This window comes from Pseudophryne corroboree, chromosome 2, assembly GCF_028390025.1.
Source record: "Pseudophryne corroboree isolate aPseCor3 chromosome 2, aPseCor3.hap2, whole genome shotgun sequence".
In the NCBI taxonomy this organism is placed as follows: Eukaryota; Metazoa; Chordata; class Amphibia; order Anura; family Myobatrachidae; genus Pseudophryne; species Pseudophryne corroboree.
This window is the reverse complement of record NC_086445.1, coordinates 576662604-576690061: the sequence shown is the minus strand read 5'-3', so window position 1 is coordinate 576690061 and position 27458 is coordinate 576662604. Positions and strand designations below refer to the sequence as shown.

The 27458-nt window shown below is 47.4% G+C and overlaps 1 protein-coding gene across 2 annotated transcripts in view; it reads right to left on the bottom strand.

The window, feature by feature from the left end:
* Positions 1-26132, bottom strand: part of LOC135036631 (protein argonaute-1) — a 319574-nt gene extending 293442 nt beyond the window's left edge. For both annotated transcript variants that reach the window (XM_063954467.1, XM_063954468.1), the window contains exon 1: positions 25961-26132. In XM_063954467.1, coding sequence (XP_063810537.1) covers positions 25961-25985 — 25 coding nt within the window. In that variant the 5' untranslated portion in view covers positions 25986-26132. The remainder of the gene's footprint in view (positions 1-25960) is intronic.
* Positions 26133-27458: the final 1326 nt, after the last annotated feature.

Genomic DNA, 27458 nt, shown 5'->3' with positions numbered 1-27458 from the left:
CATGTGTAGCCTGTGAATATGAAGATTTACTTACCACTGGCTTATCAGCCTGTTTCTTTTGAGAGGCTGCTGCTGGAAGTGATAAACCGCAGGTGGGAAGCTGCAGGTAAGGGTTAATCGTGTAACCTATTCCTGGTACAGGAGTTGGAGGAATTATCCGTTCAGCTATACTGGAGGTTTGTGCAAACATAGCCCAAGGTGGATCAACCTGCACCTGAATCTGCCTTGTATTTTTCAAGAGAGCCTGGTGAAAGCTAAAACAATTTGCACACAAACCATCCTGAACCAGATCCTGAGAGGTTAAATCAAAATGATATAAGTGTTGGTGTTTATGTTGGTGTGAGTGTATCTTCATTACCTTTGCCACTCTTAGACATGATAAATAAATCAACACTTCCACAGAGTACTACACAATGTGACTGTAATCACATATCTTTCTATATGTAAATCTTTCTATACACAATGTTTATTTACTAGTACGTCAGACGGGAGGAGACGGGCGTCCGGTTGCTATGGTAGCGGCGGCCGCTCACAGATGACGTAACCGGAAGCCGATGTGTCCCGGAGCTGGGAGGCGTCCGACGTGTGTGCACATGGGGGCTTCTACTTTTAGTATAAAGTTATGTTACTTCTCATCTTTCATGGTTATTCACCTGGACAAAGGGGCTTGCTAGCCCCAAATTGTTGGAGTGTTATGTATTGATTTTTATTACACATTTTTTACCTTGAAGGTCTCCGAGTGCCGGTGGATTTCTTTCTATCAGTACCTTGCCTATTCATGTCCACAGATTTTTTCGCGCACCTCAGGAGACAGCGAGAAAATGGCAGCCCTGCAGCTACTTGACATCTAAACGGAGCAACAATTGAATTGACCCGTTCTGCGCCCATGGTGGAAGCAGCTGGGTAAAACAATTGAATCGGCCTCTATGTGCAGGAAACAGTCAACCCAGTCAAAAAGCATTGCAATGATCATGTTAAAATTCAGAATGAATTCATGTTAATATTTAGTGTAGAACTGGACACTAACGTGCAGCAGATAAACCTGCAGCAAATAGATACTACCGTCATATCAACATGGATCAGAATCCGTAAGGAATGTTTCCACCACCTTGTTGAATCGATGCCAGTATTTAGACTGTTCTGGGGCAAATAACATATTCAAGTCAGTACTAGAAAGGTGTTCCTAATAAAGTGGTTTCTAGGGAGGGACAGAGAGAGAATGTAAAAGGAAAGTGAGAAGAACGAAAACAGAAGAAAGCAGAAACTGCAACCCATTCACTTCTCGTGTTACGTCTACTTTATGAAGTAGTGATAAGTGGAGTGCTAATGAGGTCTTCTTCCTGATTGTTGGAAGTGAGATCACAGGACAACTATGGATATCTGGGAACTTTGGGGTTCTTTCAGTTTCTAGGTCCATTTTGGGCTCACAAGTTTTACGGACTAAAGCATACTTCAGTCACATTGGGTTTATAAATGGCATGTGTTTTTTATTCCAACCCTTCCCTCACCAGCACAAATATATTCCAACAGTGCTAGCTCAACAAGCACTTTGGGTTGCACTTATGTCCTACAGTACAAATAAGTCACTGTGCAACACACAGCTCAAAAGTAACCTACCCTATTCTACTTAAATAATGTGTTTTTTCATGGCTGATTTTATTTTATGATTTTCGCAATGTTGTTAGAAGCTACATATTCAAGAAACCTAGAAGTGTACTGGGCTGCAACAAACATGGAAGGAGATTCAACTGTTTTAGTGCACCCAATCACGCAATATCGCCAGTCAGTTTAGAAGGGGCAAAACACAGTGCTTGTTCTTGCACTGAGCACCCATTCTGGTTTAACAGTGTAGAGCGGCTAAACCAGTCTAAACTGTTGAACGCGTAAGGGAAAATATACAGAAAGCCTGGCTTTTTGCCCATTTCTGCTCGCCCCCCAGGATGCGGCAGGCAGAAATAATGGGCGTGCACCGTATAGGCTCCCGATCAAATTACCACAGACTCCCCCCCCCATGCAATCAGTGTCTCAGATTGCTCACAGCAGAAACAGGTTAGACTCCATCGTAAGAGACCGCAAACAAATATGGTAGGTGAAGCTGGTCTATACAAAGCCAAACAATTATATTATGTATAATACTGAACACGTACCAACCAACTATAGAAAACAAAGTACAGTTTAGGCACATAAGCAAATGTTAAAATAATACACTTTCACAACATGCAAGACGTTGGAAATACATCAAGTCTTACTGTATCATACATTTAGAAAAAACAAATAAAAAACCAACAACAACTGTACTATGGGTAGACTTCCCATAATAACCCTTTAATCCGGGAACACTTACTAACAAAGGTTCTGCAACTGGCTGTATTCAAACCTGCATTTCACCTGGTTTTAGTACGTCACAAGGCCCCAGACATCTGCAAATCACCAAATTGTCCCAATTGATTGCTGATGATTGTGTAAATAAATCTGAAATGTATGGGGTTCACGGAATCCGGTCTCTAGGTCGACACTATCTAGGTCGACCACTAATGGTCGACAATAACTAGGTTGACAGGGTCTCTAAGTCGACATGTTCTAGGCTGACAGGTCAAAAAGTCGACATGAGCTTTTCACAATTTTTTTTCTTTTTTTAACCTTTTCATGCTTAACGATCCACATGGTCTACAATTGGGAACGGTAAACCTTGCCCGAAGCATGGCGAGCGAAGCATGCCATGCGAGGGGACACAGTGCACAAATTGGGGTTCCCGGTCACTCTACTAAGAAAACACAAAAAAAACCATGCCAACATGTCAACTTAAAGACCCTGTCGACCTAGACACCCTGTCGACCAATAGTGGTCGACCTAGTTAGTATCTACCTTCCATACCACACATGGGGTTCACAGACAACACATTCATAAGAAAAGAAAAAAATATATACACTATGGTAAGAACTTACCGTTGATAACGGTATTTCTCCTAAGTCCACAGGTTCCACAGGATAACAATGGGATATGATGGAACGACAGTGGATTGGCACCAAACGGTCAAAAGCTTTCTGGCCTCCCAGGATGCAACGGGCCCATCCATATATCCCGCCTACTGGCTCAGGCAAATCAGTTGTATTCCAAATCACAAGGCAGGAGCATCATGTAGAGCCCTAATTAGGCGAGAATAACACACATGCACACCCTTCCATACAAGGAGGAAGCGGTTAGTGAGTAGAAGGATCCTCAAATCAGGTGCGTCAGGGAGGGATCCCTGTGGAACCTGTGGACTTAGGAGTAATACCATTATCGACGGTAAATTCTTACCATAAACTTATATTTCTCTGGCAGGGTCCACAGGATAACATTGGGATTTCCCAAAGCAATTTAGTGGTAGGGACGCTCCTGATTGGACAGGAGAACCTTACGCACAAATTCAGAGTCATGAGAGGCATAAGTATCCAAGGCATAATGTCTAATGAATGTGTTAATGGAAGACCATGTGGCTGCCTTACATATCTGTTCTGCTGAAGCACCATGTTGTGCTGCCCATGAAGGACCTATCTTACGAGTAGAGTGAGCAGAGACATTAGCCGGAACAGGGAGATCAGCTTGAGAATATGCTTCTGAAATAGTAATTCGAAGCCATCTTGCCAGCGTCTCTTTAGTAGCAGGCCATACTCTCTTGTGAAATCTGTAGAGAATGAAAATAGAATCGGTCTTTCTGATGGCACTGGTACGATACACGTAGATCGTTAATGCCCGGACTACGTCCAGCGACGCATCTCCTGCAGAAAGTCCCGATACCTGAAAAGGCGGGACTACAATTTCTTCATTAAGGTGGAATTTAGACACCACCTTCGGAAGATACCCAGACCTAGTTCTGTGAACTGCTTTATCTGGATAAAAAAAATAATCAGAAATGGGGAACGACATGACAGCGCTCCTAAATCTGATACTGTTCTAGCGGATGCCATAGTCAGTAGAAAGAGAACTTTTGCTGTCAACCATTTAAGATCCACCTTGTTAAGTGGTTCAAATGGGGCAACTTGAAGGGTTTTCAGGACTAAACATAAAAGTCCCTCGGTACTGTAGGCGGAACAAAGGGAGTTTGAATGCGCAGCATTCCCTGGAAAAAAGTACACATCCTGTAAATTGGCAATTTTGTTTTGGAACCAAACAGTCAATGTTGATACCTGCACTCTCAAGGAAGCCACCTTCAAACCTTTATCCAATCCTGCCTGAAGGAATGCTAGGACCCTGGAAACTAAAAGATTTCGGGTCCATACTACCTTCACTGCACCAATGAATATAGGCCTGCCATATTCGGTGATAAATACGAGCTGAGGAGGGTTTCCTTGCTCTAAGCATTGTTTGAATTACCTGTTTAGAGAATCCTCTTGACTTTAGGATAGATGTTTCAAGAGCCACGCCGTCAATGACAGTCGATCCAGATGTCGGTGATAACAGGGACCCTGCATCAGTAGATCTGGACGTTGAGGGAGTAAGATCTGTGTACCAATGCCTTCTGGGCCAAGCCGGAGCTATTAGAATGACGGCACCCTTTGCTTGCTTTATTTTCCTCACCACCCTGGGTAACAGGGTGATCGGAGGAAACAGATAGTCCAGATGAAAGTCCCATCTCACCGACATGGCGTCCAGAAAGATCGCTCCAGGATCCTTTGTTCTTGACCCATATGCGGGCACTTTGTTGTTCAGACGTGATGCCATGAGATCTCTCTCTGGCAACGCCCATTCGTCTACTAGAGTCTGAAAGACCTCCGGGTGTAGAGACCATTCGCTTGCTGGAATGGTGTGTCGACTGAGAAAGTCCGCTTCCCAGTTTAGGACTCTCGGAATGAATACTGCAGACAAGGCTGGAAGATGGAGTTCTGCCCACTTTAGTATATGACTTAGCTCCTTCATTGCTTTTTGGCTGCGAGTTCCTCCCTGATGGATGAGGTACGCTACTATCGTCGCATTGTCCGAGCGGATCTGGACTGGTTTTCCTTGAAGAATGTCCTTTGCCTGACTCAGTGCCATGTATATGGACCGAAGTTCTAACAGGTATATTGGCAGGCAACTTCCTGCTCTGGTCCATTGTCCCTGCAACCATAATTTTCCGGACACTGCTCCCCAGCCCTGAAGACTGGCATCTGTTGTCAGGACCTCCCAATATGATATCCAAAAGGGTCTCCCCTTGTCTAGATGGGATGTCTGTAGCCACCAGGCTAATGACCTTCTTACCTTTACTGGAAGGATCATAGTCTGTTTCTTTATTGTCTGATGTATTCCATTCCATCTGGCCAGAATCAGATGCTGCAGAGGCCTCGAGTGGAATTGTGCATACTCCACCATGTTGAATGTTGACACCATCAAACCTATCACTCGCATTGCTGCGTGAATGGATACCTTTTGACTGAGTAACAAGTCCTGAATCTTTGACTGTTTCTTGGATATCTTGTTCCGAGGTAAAAATACTTTCTGCAGACCTGAATCCAGTACAGCCCCCAAGTGAGTCATCCGTTGTGACGGCACCAGAGATGATTTTGCCCAATTTATGAGCCACCCGTGTCTCTGCAGACATGTCATTGTCTGTTGGAGATGGCACAGGAGCAATTCCTGTGATTGTACCAGGATTAACAGGTCGTCGAGGTATGGAAAAATTCTTATTCCCTGCTTGCGGAGATAAACTGCCATCACCACCATAATCTTGGTAAATACTCTAGGGGCTGTGGTTAAACCAAAGAGTAGGGCCTGGAACTGAAAATGCTGCTGGAGAATGGCGAACCTGAGATAACACCGATGGGACAGTGCCATGGGAACATGTAGGTAAGCATCCTGAATATTCAGGGATACCATATAATCCCCTGGCTCAATGGCGAAAACTATGGAGCACAACGTTTCCACGTGGAACCTCGGTACCAAAATATATTTGTTTAGCATTTTGAGATTGAGAATGGGCCGAAATAACCCATTTGGCTTCTGAACCCAAAACAGGTTGGAGTAAAAACCCTGTCCTCGTTGTGCAGGAGGTACTGGAATGACTACTCCTGACTGAAGCAATTTCTGAACTGCTTCTTGCAAAACCCTAGCCTTCGTCTCTACCCAAGACGGGCTGGTGCAGAAGAAACTTCGAGGAGGATGCTTCTTGAAGGGAAAAAAAAAAACCTAGGAGATACCGCTTCTTGCACCCAGGCATCTGTTGTAGACTGTGTCGCCAGATCTGTGCAAACTGAAGAAGTCGGCCCCTTCCCCTGGGTTCCCCCAGTAGGAGGCCCGCACCATCAGGCTGATGGCTGATCTTCTGGTTTGGAAGCTGGCCCTCTAGTAGCCCAATGCTTTTTTGACTTACTAAACTTATTGTATTGGGGCTGCTTACGATCACTTTTTCTCTTTGCTTTTCCTTGAGACCGAAAGTGCCGAAAACCGGACCCCTAGGTTTGGGGTTATATGTGGAAGGAAACTTGACCTTCTTTGAGTCTGCTTCTGACTCCAGATTATCAGTCAATTCTTTACCAAACAGAATATTTCCAGAAAAGGGCAGATTCCAAAACCTTCTTAGATTCTGAATCAGCTTTCCACGTACGTAACCAAACTGCTCTGCGAGCAGCAATTGTTGAGACTGATGCCCTAGAAGCAATAGTACCCATATCTAATGCTGCTTCTTCCAAGAATACTGCAGCCTGTTTAATATGAGCTATATGGGATTTTTGCTCTCTAGAAACTGATGAAAAATCACCTTCCATTGCATCAGCCCTGGCAGCCACTGCCTTTGCCATCCAAGCTGAAGCCATGGCTGGCCTTATGACTGCCCCAGACAGAAAAAATAAGAATTTACTCACCGGTAATTCTATTTCTCGTAGTCCGTAGTGGATGCTGGGGACTCCGTAAGGACTATGGGGAATAGACGGGCTCCGCAGGAGACTGGGCACTCTAAAGAAAGATTAGGTACTAACTGGTGTGCACTGGCTCCTCCCTCTATGCCCCTCCTCCAGACCTCAGTTAGGGAAACTGTGCCCGGAAGAGCTGACATTACAAGGAAAGGATTTTGGAATCCAGGGTAAGACTCATACCAGCCACACCGTACAACTCGTGATAACCTTACCCAGTTAACAGTATGTACAACAACTGAGCATCACTCAACGGATGGCTCATAACAATAGCCCTTTATTAAGCAATAACTATACACACGTATTGCAGAAAGTCCGCACTTGGGACGGGCGCCCAGCATCCACTACGGACTACGAGAAATAGAATTACCGGTGAGTCAATTCTTATTTTCTCTAATGTCCTAGTGGATGCTGGGGACTCCGTAAGGACCATGGGGATTATACCAAAGCTCCCAAACGGGCGGGAGAGTGCGGATGACTCTGCAGCACCGAATGAGCAAACACAAGGTCCTCCTCAGCCAGGGTATCAAACTTGTAGAACTTTGCAAAGGTGTTTGAACCCGACCTAGTAGCCGCTCGGCAAAGCTGTAAAGCCGAGACCCCTCGGGCAGCCGCCCAAGAAGAGCCCACCTTCCTTGTGGAATGGGCTTTCACTGATTTTGGATGCGGCAATCCAGCCGCAGAATGAGCCAGCTTAATCGTGCAACAGATCCAGCGAGCAATAGTTTGCTTTGAAGCAGGAGCACCCAGCTTATTGGGTGCATACAGAATAAACAGCGAGTCAGTCTTCCTGACTCCAGTCGTTCTGGAAACATATATTTTCAAAGCCCGGACTACGTCCAGCAACTTGGAGTCCTCCAAGTCCCGAGTAGCCGCAGGGACCACAATAGGTTGGTTCAAATGAAACGATGATACCACCTTTGGGAGAAATTGGGGACGAGTCCGCAATTCTGCCCTGTCCATATGGAAGCTCAAATAAGGGCTTTTACGTGACAAAGCCGCCAATTCTGATACACGCCTCGCTGATGCTAAGGCCGACAGCATGACCACTTTCCACGTGAGATACTTTAGTTCCACGGTCTTAAGTGGTTCAAACCAGTGGGATTTCAGGAAATCCAACACAACGTTAAGAACCCAAGGTGCCACTGGTGGCACAAAAGGGGGCTGAATATGCAGCACTCCCTTTACAAACGTCTGCACCTCAGGCAGTGAAGCCAGTTCTTTTTGAAAGAAAATGGATAGGGACGAAATCTGGACCTTTATGGACCCTAATTTCAGGCCCATAGTCACACCTGACTGTAGGAAGTGCAGAAATCGACCCAGCTGGAATTCCTCTGTAGGGGCCATCCTGGCCTCACACCAAGCAACATATCTTCGCCATATACGGTGATAATGCTTAGCTGTTATATCCTTCCTAGCTTTTATCAGCGTAGGAATCACTTCATCCGGGATGCCCTTTTCCGTTAGGATTCGACGTTCAACCGCCATGCCGCCAAACGCAGCCGCGGTAAGTCTTGAAACAGACAGGGCCCCTGTTGCAACAGGTCCTGTCTGAGAGGCAGAGGCCATGGGTCCTCTGTGATCATCTCTTGTAATTCTGGGTACCAAGTCCTTCTTGGCCAATCCGGAACGATGAGTATTGTTCTCACTCCTCTTTTTCTTACTATTCTCAGTACCTTGGGTATGAGAGGAAGAGGAGGGAACACATATACCGACTGGAACACCCAGGGTGTCACTAGCGCGTCCACAGCTATCGCCTGAGGGTCCCTTGACCTGGAGCAATATCTTTTTAGCTTTTTGTTGAGGCGGGACGCCATCATGTCCACCTGTGGCAGATCCCATCGATTTGCAATCTGTGTCAAGACTTCTTGATGAAGTCCCCACTCTCCCGGGTGGAGGTCGTGTCTGCTGAGGAAGTCTGCTTCCCAGTTGTCCACTCCCGGAATGAACACTGCTGACAGTGCTTGTACGTGAATCTCCGCCCAACGAAGAATCTTTGTGGCTTCTGCCATCGCCACCCTGCTTCTTGTGCCGCCCTGGCGGTTTACATGGGCGACCGCCGTGAGGTTGTCTGACTGAATCAGCACTGGTTGGTCTCGAAGCAGGGGCTCCGCTTGACTCAGGGCGTTGTATATGGCCCTTAGTTCCAGTATATTTATGTGCAGACAAGTCTCCTGACTTGACCACAGCCCTTGGAAGTTTCTTCCCTGAGTGACTGCCCCCCATCTGCGGAGGCTTGCATCCGTGGTCACCAGGACCCAGTCCTGTATGCCGAACCTGCGGCCCTCGAGAAGATGAGCACTCTGCAGCCACCACAGAAGAGACACCCTGGCCCTCGGGGACAGGGTGATCAGCCGATGCATCTGAAGATGCGATCCGGACCACTTGTCCAGCAGATCCCACTGAAAGATCCTCGCATGGAACCTGCCGAAGGGAATGGCTTCGTATGAGGCCACCATCTTTCCCAGGACTCGCGTGCAGTGATGCACAGACACCTGTTTTGGTTTTAGGAGGTCCCTGACCAGATTCACTAACTCCTGGGCCTTCTCCTCCGGGAGAAACACCTTCTTCTGTTCTGTGTCCAGAATCATACCCAGGAAGGGCAGACGCGTCGTAGGAATCAGCTGCGACTTTGGAATATTCAGAATCCAGCCGTGCTGTTGCAACACTTCCTGAGAGTGTGCTACGCTGATCAACAACTGCTCCCTGGACCTCGCCCTTATGAGGAGATCGTCCAAGTACGGGATAACCGTAACTCCTTGCTTCCGAAGGAGTACCATCATTTCGGCCATTACCTTGGTAAATACTCTCGGTGCCGTGGACAGACCAAACGGCAACGTCTGGAATTGGTAATGACAGTCCTGTACCACAAACCTGAGGTACTCCTGGTGAGGTGGATAAATGGGGACATGCAAGTAAGCATCCTTGATGTCCAGAGATACCATAAAATCCCCCTCTTCCAGGCTTGCAATGACCGCTCTGAGCGATTCCATTTTGAACTTGAATTTTTTCATATAAATGTTCAAGGATTTTAAATTCAGAATGGGTCTTACCGAACCGTCCGGTTTCGGTACCACAAACAGTGTGGAATAGTAACCCCTTCCCTGTTGAAGGAGGGGGACCATTATTATCACTTGCTGGAGGTACAGCTTGTGAATTGCCGCCAGGACTACCTCCCTTTTCGTGGGGGAAGCTGGCAAGGCTGATTTTAGGTAACGGTGAGGGGGAGTCACTTCGAACTCCAGCTTGTATCCCTGAGATACAATTTGTATAGCCCAAGGATCCACCTGTGAGCGAACCCACTGGTTGCTGAATTTTCGGAGACGCGCCCCCACCGCTCCTGGCTCCGCCTGTGGAGCCCCAGCGTCATGCGGTGGACTTAGTGGAAGCCGGGGAGGACTTTTGTTCCTGGGAACTAGCTGCATGGTGCAGCTTCTTTCCTCTACCCCTGCCTCTGGCAAGAAAGGATGCACCTCTGACCTTCTTGCTTCTCTGAGAACGAAAGGACTGCATTTGATAATACGGTGCTTTCTTAGGCTGTGAGGAAACCTGAGGCAAGAAATTCGACTTTCCAGCTGTCGCTGTGGACACAAGGTCCGAGAGGCCATCCCCAAACAATTCCTCACCCTTATAAAGGCAAAACCTCCATGTGTTTTTTTAAAATCGGCATCCCCTGTCCAATGCCGAGTCCATAAGACCCTCCTGGCAGAAATGGACATTGCATTAATTCTAGAGCCCAGCAGGCAAATGTCCCTCTGGGCATCCCGCATATATAAGACGGCGTCTTTTATATGGCCCAGGGTTAGCAAGACAGTATCCCTGTCCAGGGCATCTATGTCCTCTGACAGAGTATCTGTCCATGCTGCTACAGCGCTACACATCCAGGCTGAAGCAATAGCTGGTCTCAGTAGAGTACCACAGTGTGTATACACTGACTTCAAGATAGCTTCCTGCTTCCTATCCGCAGGATCCTTTAGGGCGGCCGTATCCTGAGACGGCAGGGCCACCTTCTTAGATAAGTGTGTCAGCGCCTTGTCTACCGTAGGGGAGGATTCCCAACGTAACCTGTCCGTTGGCGGGAAAGGGTACGCCAGCAGTAATTTTTTGGAAATCCCCACTTTCTTATCAGGGGAACTCCACGCTTCTTCACATAACTCATTTAATTCATGTGACGGGGGAAAAGTCACTGCCTGCTTTTTCTCCCCAAACATATACACCCTCTTGTCAGGGACAGGCTTAACCTCCGAAATGTGCAATACATCTTTCATTGCAATAATCATGTAGCGGATGGCCTTGGTCATCTAAGGCTGTAATTGTGCCTCATCATCGTCGACACTGGAGTCGGACTCCGTGTCGGCATCTGTGTCAACCATCTGAGATAGTGGGCGTTTATGAGACCCTGACGGCCTCTGAGTCGCCTGGGCAGGCCCGGGTTGAGACCCCGGCTGTCCCAAGGCTGCAGCGTCATCAAACCTTTTATGCAAGGAGCTTACATTATCATTTAAGACCTTCCACATATCCATCCAAGCAGGTGTCGGCCCCGACGGCGGCGACACCACATTTATCCGCACTTGCTCCGCCTCCACATAACCCTCCTCATCAAATATGTCGACATAGCCGTACCGACACACAGCACACACACAGGGAATGCTCTGACTGAGGACAGGACCCCACAAAGGCCTTTGGGGAGACAGAGAGAGAGTATGCCAGCCCACACCACAGCGCTATATAACCCAGGGATATTCACTATAATAAGTAATTACCCAAAAGCTGCCGATTTTATGTCTTTTGCGCCTAAATTTATGTGCCCCCCCTCTCTTTTTTACCCTTCTTGTACCTGGATACTGCAGGGGAGAGCCTGGGGAGCGTCCTTCCAGCGGAGCTGTGAAGAGAAAATGGCGCTAGTGTGCTGAGGAAGAAGGCCCCGCCCCCTCAGCGGCGGGCTTCTGTCCCGCTTCTGTGTGAAAAAAATAGCGGGGGTTTTTACATATATACAGTGCCTGACTGTATATATGTCTGTTATGCCAAAAAGATACTTCAATTGCTGCCCAGGGCGCCCCCCCCAGCGCCCTGCACCCTACAGTGACCGGAGTGTGAAAGTGTGCTGGGAGCAATGGCGCACAGCTGCGGTGCTGTGCGCTACCTTAAATGAAGACAGGAGTCTTCAGCCGCCGTTTTCGCCGTCTTCAAGCTTCTGTTCTTCTGGCTCTGCGAGGGGGACGGCGGCGCGGCTCCGGGAACGGACGATCGAGGACAGATGCCTGTGTTCGAACCCTCTGGAACTAATGGTGTCCAGTAGCCTAAGAAGCGCAACCTAGCTGTAGACAGGTAGGTTTGCTTCTCTCCCCTCAGTCCCTCGTAGCAGTAAGTCTGTTGCCAGCAGAAGCTCACTGAAAATAAAAAACCTAAACAGATACTTTCTTTTACTAGCAGGCTCAGGAGAGCCCACTAGGAGCACCCAGCTCTGGCCGGGCACAGATTCTAACTAAGGTCTGGAGGAGGGTCATAGAGGGAGGAGCCAGTGCACACCAGATAGTACCTAATCTTTCTTTAGAGTGCCCAGTCTCCTGCGGAGCCCGTCTATTCCCCATGGTCCTTACGGAGTCCCCAGCATCCACTAGGACGTTAGAGAAAATATGTTTTTAGAAAACCATCCACTCTCCTATCCGTGACATCATTTAATGATGTTGACGGCAAAGGCAATATAGATTTCCGCACTAATCGAATTACATACGTATCTACTTTAGGAGCCACCTCCCTTTTTAAACAGTCCCCGGCTGGAAAAGGATAATTGGAATTCCACTTTTTCAGGAAATCTATATTTTTTATTGGGTGTTGCCCAAGCCTCTTCCATGATTTCCGTCAGCTGGTCTGACCCTGGAAACTCAGTCTTAACTGTTTTGGGACGTTTAAAACACAAGTGCCTTGGTTTTTAACACAGGCTCTGCTTTATCATTTAAGGATAGAATGGCCTTCATTGCTCTAATTAATTCAGCTATATCCACTGAGCTGAGACCTTCTGCCTCCTCTTCGTATGTCGAAGTAGAGTAAACTGAGCTTTCATCTTCCGATGAATCGTCATGTGTAGCCTGTGCAGGTGAAGATTTACTTACCATCGGTTTATCAGCTTGTTTAATTTGAGAAGCTGCTGGGGGAAATTATATACCTTAGGTAGGGAGCTGCATGTATGGGTTAATAGTGTACCCCGTTCCTGGTAAAGAAGCTGTAGGAATTACCAATTCAGCTATACTGGACAAGGTCTGTGCAAACATAGCCCAAGGTGGATCCATCTGTACCTGACGTTGCACCGGGATCTGCCTTGTATTTTTCTGAAAAGCAAAACAATTTGCACATAAACCATGCTGAACCAGATCCTGAGAGGATAATACAGTTTTGCAAGACAAACATGATATGAGTTGGTGTTACTGTAAGTGTACCTTCGTCATTTTTGCCGCTCTTAGACGTGATAAATAATCATCACTTTCACAGTGTACCACCCGATTTGTGACTGTAATCACTTTAACCTAAAAAGTGATATCACTCTGACCCTACCCATGCACCAGCATTGAGGATCAGAAGAAACAACTGACAAACATATATTAAAGTCAGCAATTACACTAGCAGTCACATGTTATAGATTAGTCACATCATCAACTACAAACACTTTTATAATTATGTAGGCGAATAGATCTAACGTAACGTAAGAAAACCACAGTAAATGTAAACAGACTCATATGCAATAGGCACTTATTTTAACTATTCATACTGGAAAAAGTAGACAGAATTTTAGTGCTGTATAACCCGTACTCAGTAGAGGGGGATACAGGGAGACTCACCTCACTTCCAAGATCGATCAATACGTTAGCGAACGCTCAGTGGATCCAGAAGCTACTAGTGTACACTGCCGCTCCAGGCACCTATAGTGAACACAGACGCACCGGTCACACAGCCGCCTATGCTGCGACTGGGTCTCCTCACGGTAGCATTCAGTGAACACAGATGCAGTGATCACACAGCCCCTTATGCTGCAACCGGGTCTCTCGTGGTAGCGCTCAGTGAACACCGACGCAGTGGCCTGCTGCGACCGAGTCCCCTCGTGGTAGCGTCTGAGACGGAAGCGAGGAATCAGTTCATTGCGGGAGACTCGAGGGAAACTGGTCATGAACTGGGAGGAGGGGCGTCTGACTCCTCCTGCTGACATTAACCCTAGGGATCGCGGCTTCACACTATTCCTGGTGCCTAAGATTCCTAAGGCCTAGCGCTGGCTGTTTGGTAGTCTCCACCCAATACAGTACGGCTTTGTCCGTATTCCATCTACTAAACGGAATCGATGCCTTACCTTCTCTCCGTGCTCCGGCCACAGACTGGTAACGTCTGCTGGACCTGCTAGTATATCCGACACAGATGCCCACCGAAACAGCACTGTACTCATGGGTAAGCGTTGTCGCGACCTGGCGGAGAGTTGTTGGAGCGACTATTTCTAAGCGTATAAGACGCAGTTTAGAAAAGATCACTCAAAAACTAGTAAGATTATTAAAAATAACATCAGAAAGCTTAGGGCTGCTAAAAAAAACAGCAGCCCTCTGACCATGGTCCGGCTCCTGCCGCGCCAAACAAAAAACTGATTTGCCTGAGCCAGTGGGCGGGATATATGGACGGGCCCGTTGCATCCTGGGAGGCCAGAAAGCTTTTGATCGTTTGGTGCCAATCTGCTGTTGCTCCATCATATCCCATTGTTATCCTGTGGACCTTGCCAGAGAAAACCCGGATTGGGATTGTTAAATCAGGTTGTCCAACATATTGGATTTCACAGATCAATTGGGGCTGTAGATTGCTAGTGTATGGTAACAGATTTGCAGACCATTTCTAGTAAACTGATGAGCCTTTCAAGGTTGGTAGATTTGTAATTGCTGAAATGATCTGCAAATCACTGAGAAATATCTAATGCATGGCGCAGATTGGTGGATTGGGGAATTTTTAAATCCGGGGAGAAAAAATCTCAGAATCTGCAAATAATTTCTTTGTAATTGCTGATGCATTACTCATACGCTATGCACACACTAGATGACACGCAAATGCTGCAGCGTAGTCAGCGATGGTACCCAAGCGCTGTCGGCATCGAAAAAAAGACAGCGGCGAGGGACATGCTGCATTCGGCAACAAGTCCCTCGCTAGTGATGTCATACGCCGGAGGATGTCATCGAGGACACGCAGGAGCACGCATTGTCAGCGACATAGTTCATACACACTGGACAATATCATGAACGATGTGTCCGTATCAGGTACATTGTACACAATATCGTCTAGTGCAGGGATAGCTAACCCTGGTCCTTGAGAGCTACCAAAAGTTATACAGCTTTCACATCGCAAACCCTGCTTTTAAAACGGGTCTGAGCAGTTAAACCCCCTTCACATCGCATGTTGTAACCAGTATATTACCATTTCATTACCGTTTTGGTACCTTTCACACTGAACCCGTTTCACACATAGAAAACAGTGATTGTCATTTTGAATGGACTTTTCTGGCCCACATATAATTAATAATAAGAATTTACTTACCGATAATTCTATTTCTCATAGTCCGTAGTGGATGCTGGGGACTCCGTAAGGACCATGGGGAATAGCGGCTCCGCAGGAGACTGGGCACATCTAAAGAAAGCTTTAGGACTATCTGGTGTGCACTGGCTCCTCCCCCTATGACCCTCCTCCAAGCCTCAGTTAGGATACTGTGTCCGGACGAGCGTACACAATAAGGAAGGATTTTGAATCCCGGGTAAGACTCATACCAGCCACACCAATCACACCGTATAACCTGTGATCTGAACCCAGTTAACAGCATGATAACAGAGGAGCCTCTGAAAGATGGCTCACAACAATAATAACCCGATTTTTGTAACAATAACTATGTACAAGTATTGCAGACAATCCGCACTTGGGATGGGCGCCCAGCATCCACTACGGACTATGAGAAATAGAATTATCGGTAAGTAAATTCTTATTTTCTCTAACGTCCTAAGTGGATGCTGGGGACTCCGTAAGGACCATGGGGATTATACCAAAGCTCCCAAACGGGCGGGAGAGTGCGGATGACTCTGCAGCACCAAATGAGAGAACTCCAGGTCCTCCTCAGCCAGGATATCAATTTTGTAGAATTTTACAAACGTATTTGCTCCTGACCAAGTAGCTGCTCGGCAAAGTTGTAAAGCCGAGACCCCTCGGGCAGCCGCCCAAGATGAGCCCACCTTCCTTGTGGAGTGGGCATTTACAGATTTTTGGCTGTGGCAGGCCTGCCACAGAATGTGCAAGCTGAATTGTACTACAAATCCAACGAGCAATAGTCTGCTTAGAAGCAGGAGCACCCAGCTTGTTGGGTGCACACAGGATAAACAGCGAGTCAGATTTCCTGACTCCAGCCGTCCTGGAAACATATATTTTCAGGGCACTGACAACGTCTAGCAACTTGGAGGCCTCCAAGTCCCTAGTAGCCGCAGGCACCACCAATAGGTTGGTTCAGGTGAGACGCTGAAACCACCTTGGGGAGAAACTGAGGACGAGTCCTCAATTCCGCCCTGTCCGAATGGAAAATCAGATAAGGGCTTTTTCAGGATAAAGCCGCCAATTCTGACACGCGCCTGGCCCAGGCCAGGGCCAACAGCATGACCACTTTCCATGTGAGATATTTTAACTCCACAGATTTAAGTGGTTCAAACCAATGTGACTTTTGGAACCCAAAACTACATTGAGATCCCAAAGTGCCACTGGAGGCACAAAAGGAGGCTGTATATGCAGTACCCCTTTTACAAACGTCTGAACTTCAGGGACTGAAGCTAGTTCTTTTTGGAAGAAAATTGACAGGGCCGAAATTTGAACCTTAATGGACCCCAATTTCAGGCCCATAGACACTCCTGTTTGCAGGAAATGTAGGAATCGACCCAGTTGAATTTCCTCCGTCGGGCCTTACTGGCCTCGCACCACGCAACATATTTTCGCCAATTGCGGTGATAATGTTTTTGCGGTTACATCCTTCCTGGCTTTGATCAGGATAGGGATGACTTCATCCGGAATGCCTTTTTTCCTTCAGGATCCGGCGTTCAACCGCCATGCCGTCAAACGCAGCCGCGGTAAGTCTTGGAACAGACAGGGTCCTTGCTGGAGCAGGTCCCTTCTTAGAGGTAGAGGCCACGGATCCTCCGTGAGCATCTCTTGAAGTTCCGGTTACCAAGTCCTTCTTGGCCAATCCGGAACCACAAATATAGTGCTTACTCCTCTCCATCTTATCAATCTCAGTACCTTGGGTATGAGAGGCAGAGGAGGGAACACATACCCTGACTGGTACACCCACGGTGTTACCAGAGCGTCTACAGCTTATTGCCTGAGGGTCCCTGGACCTGGCGCAATACCTGTCGAGTTTTTAATCATGTGGAAGACTTCTGTGTGAAGTCCCCACTCTCCCGGGTGGAGGTCGTGCTGAGGAAGTCTGCTTCCCAGTTGTCCACTCCCGGAATGAATACTGCTGACAGTGCTATCACATGATTTTCCGCCCAGCGAAGAATCCTTGCAGCTTCTGCCATTGCCCTCCTGCTTCTTGTGCCACCCTGTCTGTTTACGTGGGTGACTGCCGTGATGTTGTCCGACTGGATCAACACCGGCTGACCTTGAAGCAGAGGTCTTGCTAAGCTTAGAGCATTGTAAATGTCCCTTAGCTTCAGGATATTTATGTGAAGTGATGTCTCCAGGCTTGACCATAAGCCCTGGATATTCCTTCCCTGTGTGACTGCTCCCCAGCCTCGCAGGCTGGCATCCGTGGTCACCAGGACCCAGTCCTGAATGCCTAATCTGCGGCCCTCTAGAAGATGAGCACTCTGCAACCACCACAGGAGGGACACCCTTGTCCTTGGTGACAGGGTTATCCGCTGATGCATCTGAAGATGCGATCCGGACCATTTGTCCAGCAGGTCCCACTGGAAAGTTCTTGCGTGGAATCTGCCGAATGGGATTGCTTCGTAGGAAGCCACCATTTTACCCAGAACCCTTGTGCATTGATGCACTGAGACTTGGCTCGGTTTTAGGAGGTTCCTGACTAGCTCGGATAACTCCCTGGCTTTCTCCTCCGGGAGAAACACCTTTTTCTGGATCATCCCTAGGAACAGAAGACACGTCGTCGGAACCAGGTGCGATTTTGGAATATTGAGAATCCAATCGTGCTGCCGCAACACTACCTGAGATAGTGCTACACCGACCTCCAACTGTTCCCTGGATCTTACCCTTATCAGGGAATTGTCCAAGGAAGGGATAACTAAAATTCACTTCCTTCGAAGGAATATCATCATTTCGGCCATTACCTTGGTAAAGACCCGGGGTGCCGTGTACCATCCATACGGCAGCGTCTGAACTGATAGTGACAGTTCTGTACCATAAACCTGAGGTACCCTTGGTGAGAAGGGTAAATTTTGACATGAAGGTAAGCATCCTTGATGTCCCGAGACATCATGTAGTCCCCTTCTTCCAGGTTCGCAATCACTGCTCTGAGTGACTCAATCTTGAATTTGAACCTCTGTACGTAAGTGTTCAAAGATTTTAGATTTAGAATCGGTCTCACCGAGCCGTCCGGCTTCGGTACCACAACAGTGTGGAATAATACCCCGTTCCCTGTTGCAGGAGGGGTATCTTGATTATCACCTGCTGGGAATACAGCTTGTGAATGGCTTCCAAAACTGTCTCCCTGTCAGAAGGAGACATCGGTAAAGCCGACTTTAGGAAACGGCGAGGGGGAGACGTCTCGAATTCTAATTTGTACCCCTGAGATATCACCTGAAGGATCCAGGGGTCTACTTGCGAGTGAGCCCACTGCGCGCTGAAATTCATTGAGACGGGCCCCCCACCGTGCCTGATTCTGCTTGTAAAGCCCCAGCGTATACTGAGGGCTTGGCAGAGGCGGGAGAGGGTTTCTGTTCCTGGGAACTGGCTGATTTCTGCAGCCTTTTTCCTCTCCCTCTGTCACGGGGCAGAAATGAGGAACCTTTTGCCCGCTTGTCCACGAAAAGACTGCGCCTGATAATACGGCGTCTTCTCATGTTGAGAGGCGACCTGGGGTACAAACGTGGAATTCCCAGCTGTTGCCGTGGCCACCAGGTCTGAAAGACCGACCCCAAATAACTCCTCCCTTAATAAAGCAATACTTCCAAATGCCGTTTGGAATACGCATCACCTGACCACTGACGTGTCCATAACCCTCTACTGGTAGAAATGGACAACGCGCTTAGACTTGATGCCAGTCGGCAAATATTCCGCTGTGCATCACGCATATATAAAAATGCATCTTTTAAATGCTCTATAGGCAAAAATATACTGTCCCTATCTAGGGTATCAATATTTTCAGTCAGGGAATCCGACCACGCCAACCCAGCACTGCACATCCAGGCTGAGGCGATTGCTGGTCGCAGTATAACACCAGTATGTGTGTAAATACCTTTTAGGATACCCTCCTGCTTTCTATCAGCAGGATCCTTAAGGGCGGCCATCTCAGGCGAAGGTAGAGCCCTTACAAGCGTGTGAGCGCTTTATCCCCCCTAGGGGGTGTTTCCCAACGCACCCTAACCTCTGGCGGGAAAGGATATAATGCCAATAACATTTTAGAAATTATCCGTTGTTATCGGGGGAAACCCACGCATTATCACACACCTCATTTAATTTCTCAGATTCAGGAAAACTACAGGTAGTTTTTCCTCACCGAACATAATACCCCTTTTTTTGGTGGTACTCGTATTATCAGAAATGTGTAAAACATTTTTCATTGCCTCAATCATGTAACGTGTGGCCCTACTGGAAGTCACATTCGTCTGTTCACCGTCGACACTGGAGTCAGTATCCGTGTCGGCGTCTATATCTGCCATCTGAGGTAACGGGCGCTTTAGAGCCCCTGACGGCCTATGAGACGTCTGGACAGGCACAAGCTGAGTAGCCGGCTGTCTCATGTCAACCACTGTCTTTTATACAGAGCTGACACTGTCACGTAATTCCTTCCAACAGTTCATCCACTCAGGTGTCGACCCCCTAGGGGGTGACATCACTATTACAGGCAATCTGCTCCGTCTTCACATCATTTTTCTCCTCATACATGTCGACACAAAAGTACCGACATACAGCACACACACAGGGAATGCTCTGATAGAGGACAGGACCCCACTAGCCCTTTGGGGAGACAGAGGGAGAGTTTGCCAGCACACACCAGAGCGCTATATATATACACAGGGATAACCTTATATAAGTGTTTTTCCCCTTATAGCTGCTGTATAGTTAATACTGCGCCCAATTAGTGCCCCCCTCTCTTTTTTTAACCCTTTCTGTAGTGTAGTGACTGCAGGGGAGAGACAGGGAGCTTCCCTCCAACGGAGCGGTGAGGGAAAATGGCGCCAGTGTGCTGAGGAGATAGGCTCCGCCCCTTTTTCGCGGACTTTTCTCCTGCTTTTTTATGGATTCTGGCAGGGGTTAAATGCATCCATACAGCCCAGGAGCTATATGTGATGCATTTTTTTTGCCATCCAAGGTGTTTTTATTGCGTCTCAGGGCGCCCCCCCCCAGCGCCCTGCACCCTCAGTGACCGAAGTGTGCTGAGAGCAATGGCGCACAGCTGCAGTGCTGTGCGCTACCTTGTTGAAGACAGGACGTCTTCTGCCGCCGATTTTCCGGACCTCTTCTGCCTTCTGGCTCTGTAAGGGGGCCGGCGGCGCGGCTCTGGGACCCATCCAAGCTGGGCCTGTGATCGTCCCTCTGGAGCTAATGTCCAGTAGCCTAAGAAGCCCAATCCACTCTGCACGCAGGTGAGTTCGCTTCTTCTCCCCTTAGTCCCTCGATGCAGTGAGCCTGTTGCCAGCAGGTCTCACTGAAAATAAAAAACCTAATCTAAAACTTTCACTAAGAAGCTCAGGAGAGCCCCTAGTGTGCACCCTTCTCGTTCGGGCACAGAGATCTAACTGAGGCTTGGAGGAGGGTCATAGGGGGAGGAGCCAGTGCACACCAGATAGTCCTAAAGCTTTCTTTAGATGTGCCCAGTCTCCTGCGGAGCCGCTATTCCCCATGGTCCTTACGGAGTCCCCAGCATCCACTTAGGACGTCAGAGAAAATTATTAATTATTAATAATTTGGCTAGTCATACGATGGAACCCAGCAGCTTCAAGCACCTTTACCATGTTTTTGAAGATTACTGCATCCTTCACTGTCCCAGTGATTTGTCTACATATTTCTTCAACCCCTCTGATCCTAAGCAGCTCCTTAACCTCCTCATCACTCCAGTTTGCCATTTTAAACTGTATTCTGTATAATAAAACGCTTCTTCACTCTCATGTGTTTCCTTCAGTTTATTTCCTGCTTCTGCCTGGTGACATCACGCATGGAGACAGCCTATCACCTTCTGTGGTTTGGAAATACCGTTTCTGAGCCTTTCACATTGCACAATGGAACGGGTCTGAACCGTGAAGAACCCTGCTTTTTAACCATTTTAAAATACTGGTATTCTGTAACCGGTAAATTCAATGTGGAGCTTTCAGACCGCAGCTAGACCCGTTTTTGGAAGGCTTAAAAACCGGCAATTTACCGGGTTATAGCTGCGGTGTGAAAGGGGTATTAATGTTTTCCAGGTCTCCTCTCAGAATCACAAGTTACGTAATTAGCTCAATCTGTAGATATTTTAAAATGTGTCAGTGAGTAATGAATACATCTGTGCCCCTGCTAGGTGAACTGGAAACCATGAACTGTTGGTAGCGCTCGAGGACCAAGGTTGGCTACCACTGGTCTAGTGTGTATGCACCCATAGGTGTCCCGGATTAAAAGGGATAATATTTGCTTTAGGAACGCTATATCATCTATGGTTGCTTTTGTGGTTCTTACATTTACAGTGAGTACTCAAATATTTTAGGGACCAAGACTTACTATTCCTGCTTTTCCACCAGAATCCTGGGTCTGATCTGGATTTTTTTTACCTGGCATTTTCCAGGGTCTCACTCTCCAATGTCCTCATTTCCACTGCACTGTATTCCCGGGGTTAACAACGTTTCCACTTAATAAGGGAAAACCCGGGAAAGCACAGTAAAACCCCATGTTGTCATAGCGACTCGCCTTCTCTCTGTATGACCAGCACCATCTCTGTGCTGTCAACTATGCTCAGCGCCCAATCTGTAGCCTGTGTGCCAAGCTCTCCCAACAGCGACAAGCATGTGAAACCAGCCTCGCCAGCACCCTCTCCGTGCTCTGTCACCTGTACCCAGCTCTGTGCGCAACTCTCCCAACAGCGACCAGGATGAAAACAGCCTCTCCCAGAATTTCCTCTGGTTCCTGGATGATGACATCAGATGCCAGCGGCCAGGAAGGACTGATCAGTGGCTTTTTGGCCACTGATTCCCGGGTCAAAAATACAGGGTAAGAGCTGTTTCCACTGCAGCTCACGCGGGAAAGACCCGCTAAAAGCCCTGCTTGTGACCAGGGTAAAAATCCCAGGTCACTTTACCTGGGATTTTTGACTTGTAGCTGCTTCCACTGACAAAAATCCCAGGTAGGTGCGCGATCATGTGGAAAATGCAGGATTTTCAGGTCAGTGAAAATGGGGTATCATTATACAAATGAAATTTTAACCTACAGTAGTCTAATCTCGTTTCATTCTGATGTCCTGAGGTACTGTACTTTTCAATTTGGTTATATTTGTAGTACAGTACAGTGTAATGTAGTAAAGTTTAATGTAGTAATAAAACATTAAAGAGAAAACTTCTATTATCATTAAATAAAATACAAGAGAGACCACCAATAACATAAATGATTGCCTCCTCATCAATTTCATTGTGTGTTCACGTATTTTAATAAACATGTACATTCAACGTGTCTTTATTTGTAAAATGTTCTGGAATAAGCATGTTATCCGGTATACTGTATTACAGGATGAAGTAACCATCGTACAGCACAGATTGCAGCCCTAAATCAGGCATGTTCACAGGCTATTACAAACCTAATGCTGCTTCTGTTATACAGTAATAGAGCCATTTGGCCTGAACGCAACAACTTTGGAAAGAGACTGTTCTGTATCAACACAGTTCGCCTGATGGAAGGCAAGATATGCCAGGCTCCAACCACCTAATTAACCCCTTAAATTCAAGAGAACAGATCTGTTCTAAAGTTATGAACGTACAGTTTCAGCACAACTCAGGATTCATACTAAAACTTGGAATTACTAATCAGTCTGTATACAAGTAATGGCCCATACACACGGTGAGATTCAGGCTATGCCCGATTCTCACTATGCGTCAGGGGCTAGGTCGGCACATAGTCAGTATCGCAAGCACACTCATTATGTGCTTGCGATACTGACTATGTGCGATTTTGGCCAAGTGTCAATTTTGACTATCTCTTCTATAGAAATTGACTTGCCTGCACAGTCTATCTATTCTTGCGATGCCGACCACGCATCCGCATCGAATCGGGTTCGCAAGGTGACTTTCACCTTGCGATCTGCACTAACTTTTCTTACAATTTTGACTATATAGTCAGACTCGTAAGAAAAATCTCACCGTGTGTACACACCATAAAGATGATTTTGTCCTAGGTGACATTTGGGTTACAAATGTAACAAAATATTGTTGATCTCTACACATAGTGGCAGATGTATTAACCTGGAGAAGGCATAAGGAAGTGATAAACCAGCCAATCAGCTCCAATATGCAAATTAATAGTTAGGATCTGATTAGCTGGTGCCTTTATCACCTTGCACATATCACTGGTTTATCACTTCCTTATGCCTTCTCCAGGTTAATACATCTGCCCCATAGATAGATAAAGATCATAGGTCTGCAAACTCGGTCCTCATTACCCCACACAGTGCATGTTTTGCAGGTAACCCAGCAGGTGCATTAATTACTCTCAGACATTTTAAAAGGTCCACAGGTGGCGCTAATTATTTCACTTGTGATTCTGTGAGGAGACCTGCAAAACATGCACTGTGTGGGGTCCTGAGGACAGAGTTTGCAGACCTATGATATAGATCACAGGTTCTCAAACTTGGTCCTCAGGACCCCACATGGTCCATGTTTTGCAGGTCACCTTTAGATTTTTAAAATGTGACAGTTGGTGATTCACAGTGCAGCTGCTGGGTGACATGGAAACCGTGAACCGCGTGGGGCCCTGAGGACCGAGTTTGAGAACCACTGATATAGATAGATAGATAGATAGATAGATAGATAGATAGATAGATAGATAGACAGATAGATAGATAGACAGATAGATAGATATGTTATGACTACTGATGGACATACTTGTAATTCAGGTTATATAGATATAACCTGAACTCGTGGAAAATTCTGCAAACTGAAATAGAATAGAATATAAAGGTTTACACATTGCCGAAACAATTGCGGATAGTTTGGTTAAGAAATCAACAAGACTTACCACTAACCAGGACAGAACCCCCCTGAATCACATGGGGCTCGATTCAATTCTGAGGGGATTAAATAGCGCCGGGAATTAGCTCGAGGCGATACTCAATTAAGTGCACTGTTACATCCGACAGGGGAGAGGTACGAGCAGAAATCTGACAAATGCTGACATGATGTTGATTTCTGCTCTTAGAACCGTGGAAACAGCATCGCGCAGGGCACTTTAGACTGAGAATGCCGGTTCTCGCGTCAAAACACAGTTTACTCTGCAAGAACCGACCTTCCCCGTTATGACAGCGCGCTGAATCGAATAGCACCAGGAGCTAATTCCCAGCGCTATTCAATCCGCACAGAATTGAATCAAGCCCATAGAGTGCAATTAAACTTTCCTAAGAGCTGCAGGAAAGGCAGGCGCTGGGCGAGAGAGACACCCATTAGTTTACATTAGATGGGAGATAAGGGGCAAAAAATAAAATAATCCCCTAGACCATGCATTCCCAACCACAGTCCTCAAGGCACACTAATAGGCCCTACACATTGGTTGCTCTGACTGAAAGATATGAACGAGATACCGTTCATATCTTTCATTGTGGAGGCACAAGCGATGAACGATGCGCGGCCCCGCGCTCGTTCATCGCTGATCTCCCGTCGGCTGTGCATGCAGGCCAATATGGACGATCTCATCCATATTTGCCTGCACTTCTATGGAGCCGGGTGACGGGGGGAGTGAAGAAACTTCACTGTGCCCCCCCTCTCCCTCCCTACTGCCGGGTCGCCCGTCAGCGGATCGTTAAATGTGTAGGGCCCTTAACAGTGCAGGTTTTAGTGATGTCCAGGCTTCAGCACAGGTGACTTAATTAGTAGCTCCTTTACTTTGATTTAACCATCTGTGCTGAAGGCTGGATATCACTAAAACCTGCACCGTTGGTGTGCCTTGTGGACCGTGGTTGGGAATGCCTGCTCTAGACTCACAGCGGGGTCCACAGCAGGTTGCCATACTATGTGGACGGCCATCGTGCATGGGCATTAGTCGGCAGCTAACCATGCAGATAAGTGAGACACCTCTGGAGCTCACCAGATAAGTTGAATTAAATACCAAGCAGTGTAAAGAGTAAAATTGGCCAGTGGAGAAGTTGCACATAGCAACCAATAAGATTCGACCTGTGATTTTCTATAGAATGAATGCTACTTTGAAGCGGATTGGCTGATATGGGCAACTTCTTCACTGCTTCATCCAGTATGTCTTAAATGGAAATGAAAGTACCAGCCCGGATACCCAGAGACACAGGTCCTGGCCAGGAGCTCTGACAGCAACTTCCAAACCCAACAACGCATCATCTTCAACCTCTCCCTGCCCGGAAAACCCAGTATAAGTCTGTGGGTAGTGTAGGGTACACACTGTCACCGGTCCCTGCTCTCCGTTATATGCAGTCAGCGCCGGGGAGAGCGCTCCTACAGCGGCATGTGCCACAGTCCCGGCACGGACACCGGCAACTTCACTCATGCGCCCCTAACAAGTTTCTGCAGCAGAAGACTAAAGCGTGCCCCGGCACAGCGCCCACAGGCAGCAGACCCCACCAACCGTAACATGTTGGGGGGACTCCCCGGGAGCATTATTTGAAGCCTGTTACAGACACTCTCCTTCCTGCGGTCAGCAGAGTGCCCCGGCCCATGGCTCACCTGGTGCAGAAGGTCCCGCTTCCATCCCATGCACCCAGCTGCTCCCAGCCCCAGCGTACAAGGTGGTAGCCCGGTCCCCGGCTGCTCCGCCGCAGCAGCTGCTTGTGTGTTCCCTTCCCTAAGCCTCCAGCACGCCCGCGCCTGCGCGCCCTATGCCTGGCCAATCACACGGCTCAGGCACCTATTCTATTCGCAAACAACTTTATTTAAAAGGCGCATGTGCACACAGACTCGTAGTGTACGGTGGCTCTGGTCTTATATACCACATGATCTCCTACTACCGGCCTGCCGCTCTCCGCCTCTCCTCGCCTCACCGGCTATTTATTAGCTTCCCCGATCATTGTTACACTCAACGTGACGCGATAGTGAGGAGGCAGCGGCACGGCGGGAGCCATTACAATAAAGGAGACGCACAATTATCTGCTCCCTTCAGTGCCGGTGCTCGCAGGTCAGCATCTATACAGAGGGGTCTATTTACTAAGCCTTGGTTGGAGATAAAGTTGCAGGAGATAAATAAATCCGACGGAGATAAAGACCCAGCCAATCGGCTCCTAACTGTCATATCACAGGCTGGGTTTGAAAAATGACAGGTAGGAGACGATTGGCTGGGACTTTTAACTCTGTCCACTTTATCTCCATCCAAGGCTTAGTAAATAGACCCCACAGCCACGATGTGCAGAGGGTTCTGCTCGCACTGGGTCCTTTGGTCTTTTAGCCATAAATATTGGCTACTATTCCACTGAAAACATTATTTTATATTATTTAAAAATTAAAGCTATCATTCATTGGTTAAATTAAGTGAAGTAAGCACTGATAATTTATGTCAGGAGACTAATACCCTTTTCAGACAGAAAATGAAATTACCAGGTCCTTTTCCTGTGTGAAAGGGTAAACCCAGTTTGTAATTCCCGGGACTTTGACCCAGCTATTTACCACGGTTGGAGACACGGAAATTTTGACCCATGTTGATTGTTTCACACAGACAAAATACTTGTTTTGGTTGGCAAATTACTGGGTCGAAATTCTTGACCCAGTAATTTGCTTCTGTGAAAGGGGGGGTTCAGACAGAAACCGGCACTGAAGTGCCGAGTAATAGCCAGGATTTCTGTCTGAAAAGAGTATAAATGGGGCAGATGTAATAAGCCTGGAGAAGTGATAAAGAAGTTCTAAGTGTAAGGTAGATGCTAGGACCAAGTGGGCTAAAGGACCTCTGACATCAGGAGGAGGCAGTATAGGTCTTTCACTATCTACACCAGAGGTTCTCAAACTCGGTCCTCGGGAGCCCACACAGTGCATGTTTTGCAGGTAACCCAGCAGGTGCACAGGTGTATTAATTACTCACTGACACATTTTAAAAGGTCCACAGGTGGAGCTAATTATTTCACTTGCGATTCTGTGAGGAGACCTGCAAAACATGCACTGTGTGGGCCCCCGAGGACCAAGTTTGAGAACCTCTGATCTACACCAACAACTACTGCCTTTAGTAACCCAGAGGCGA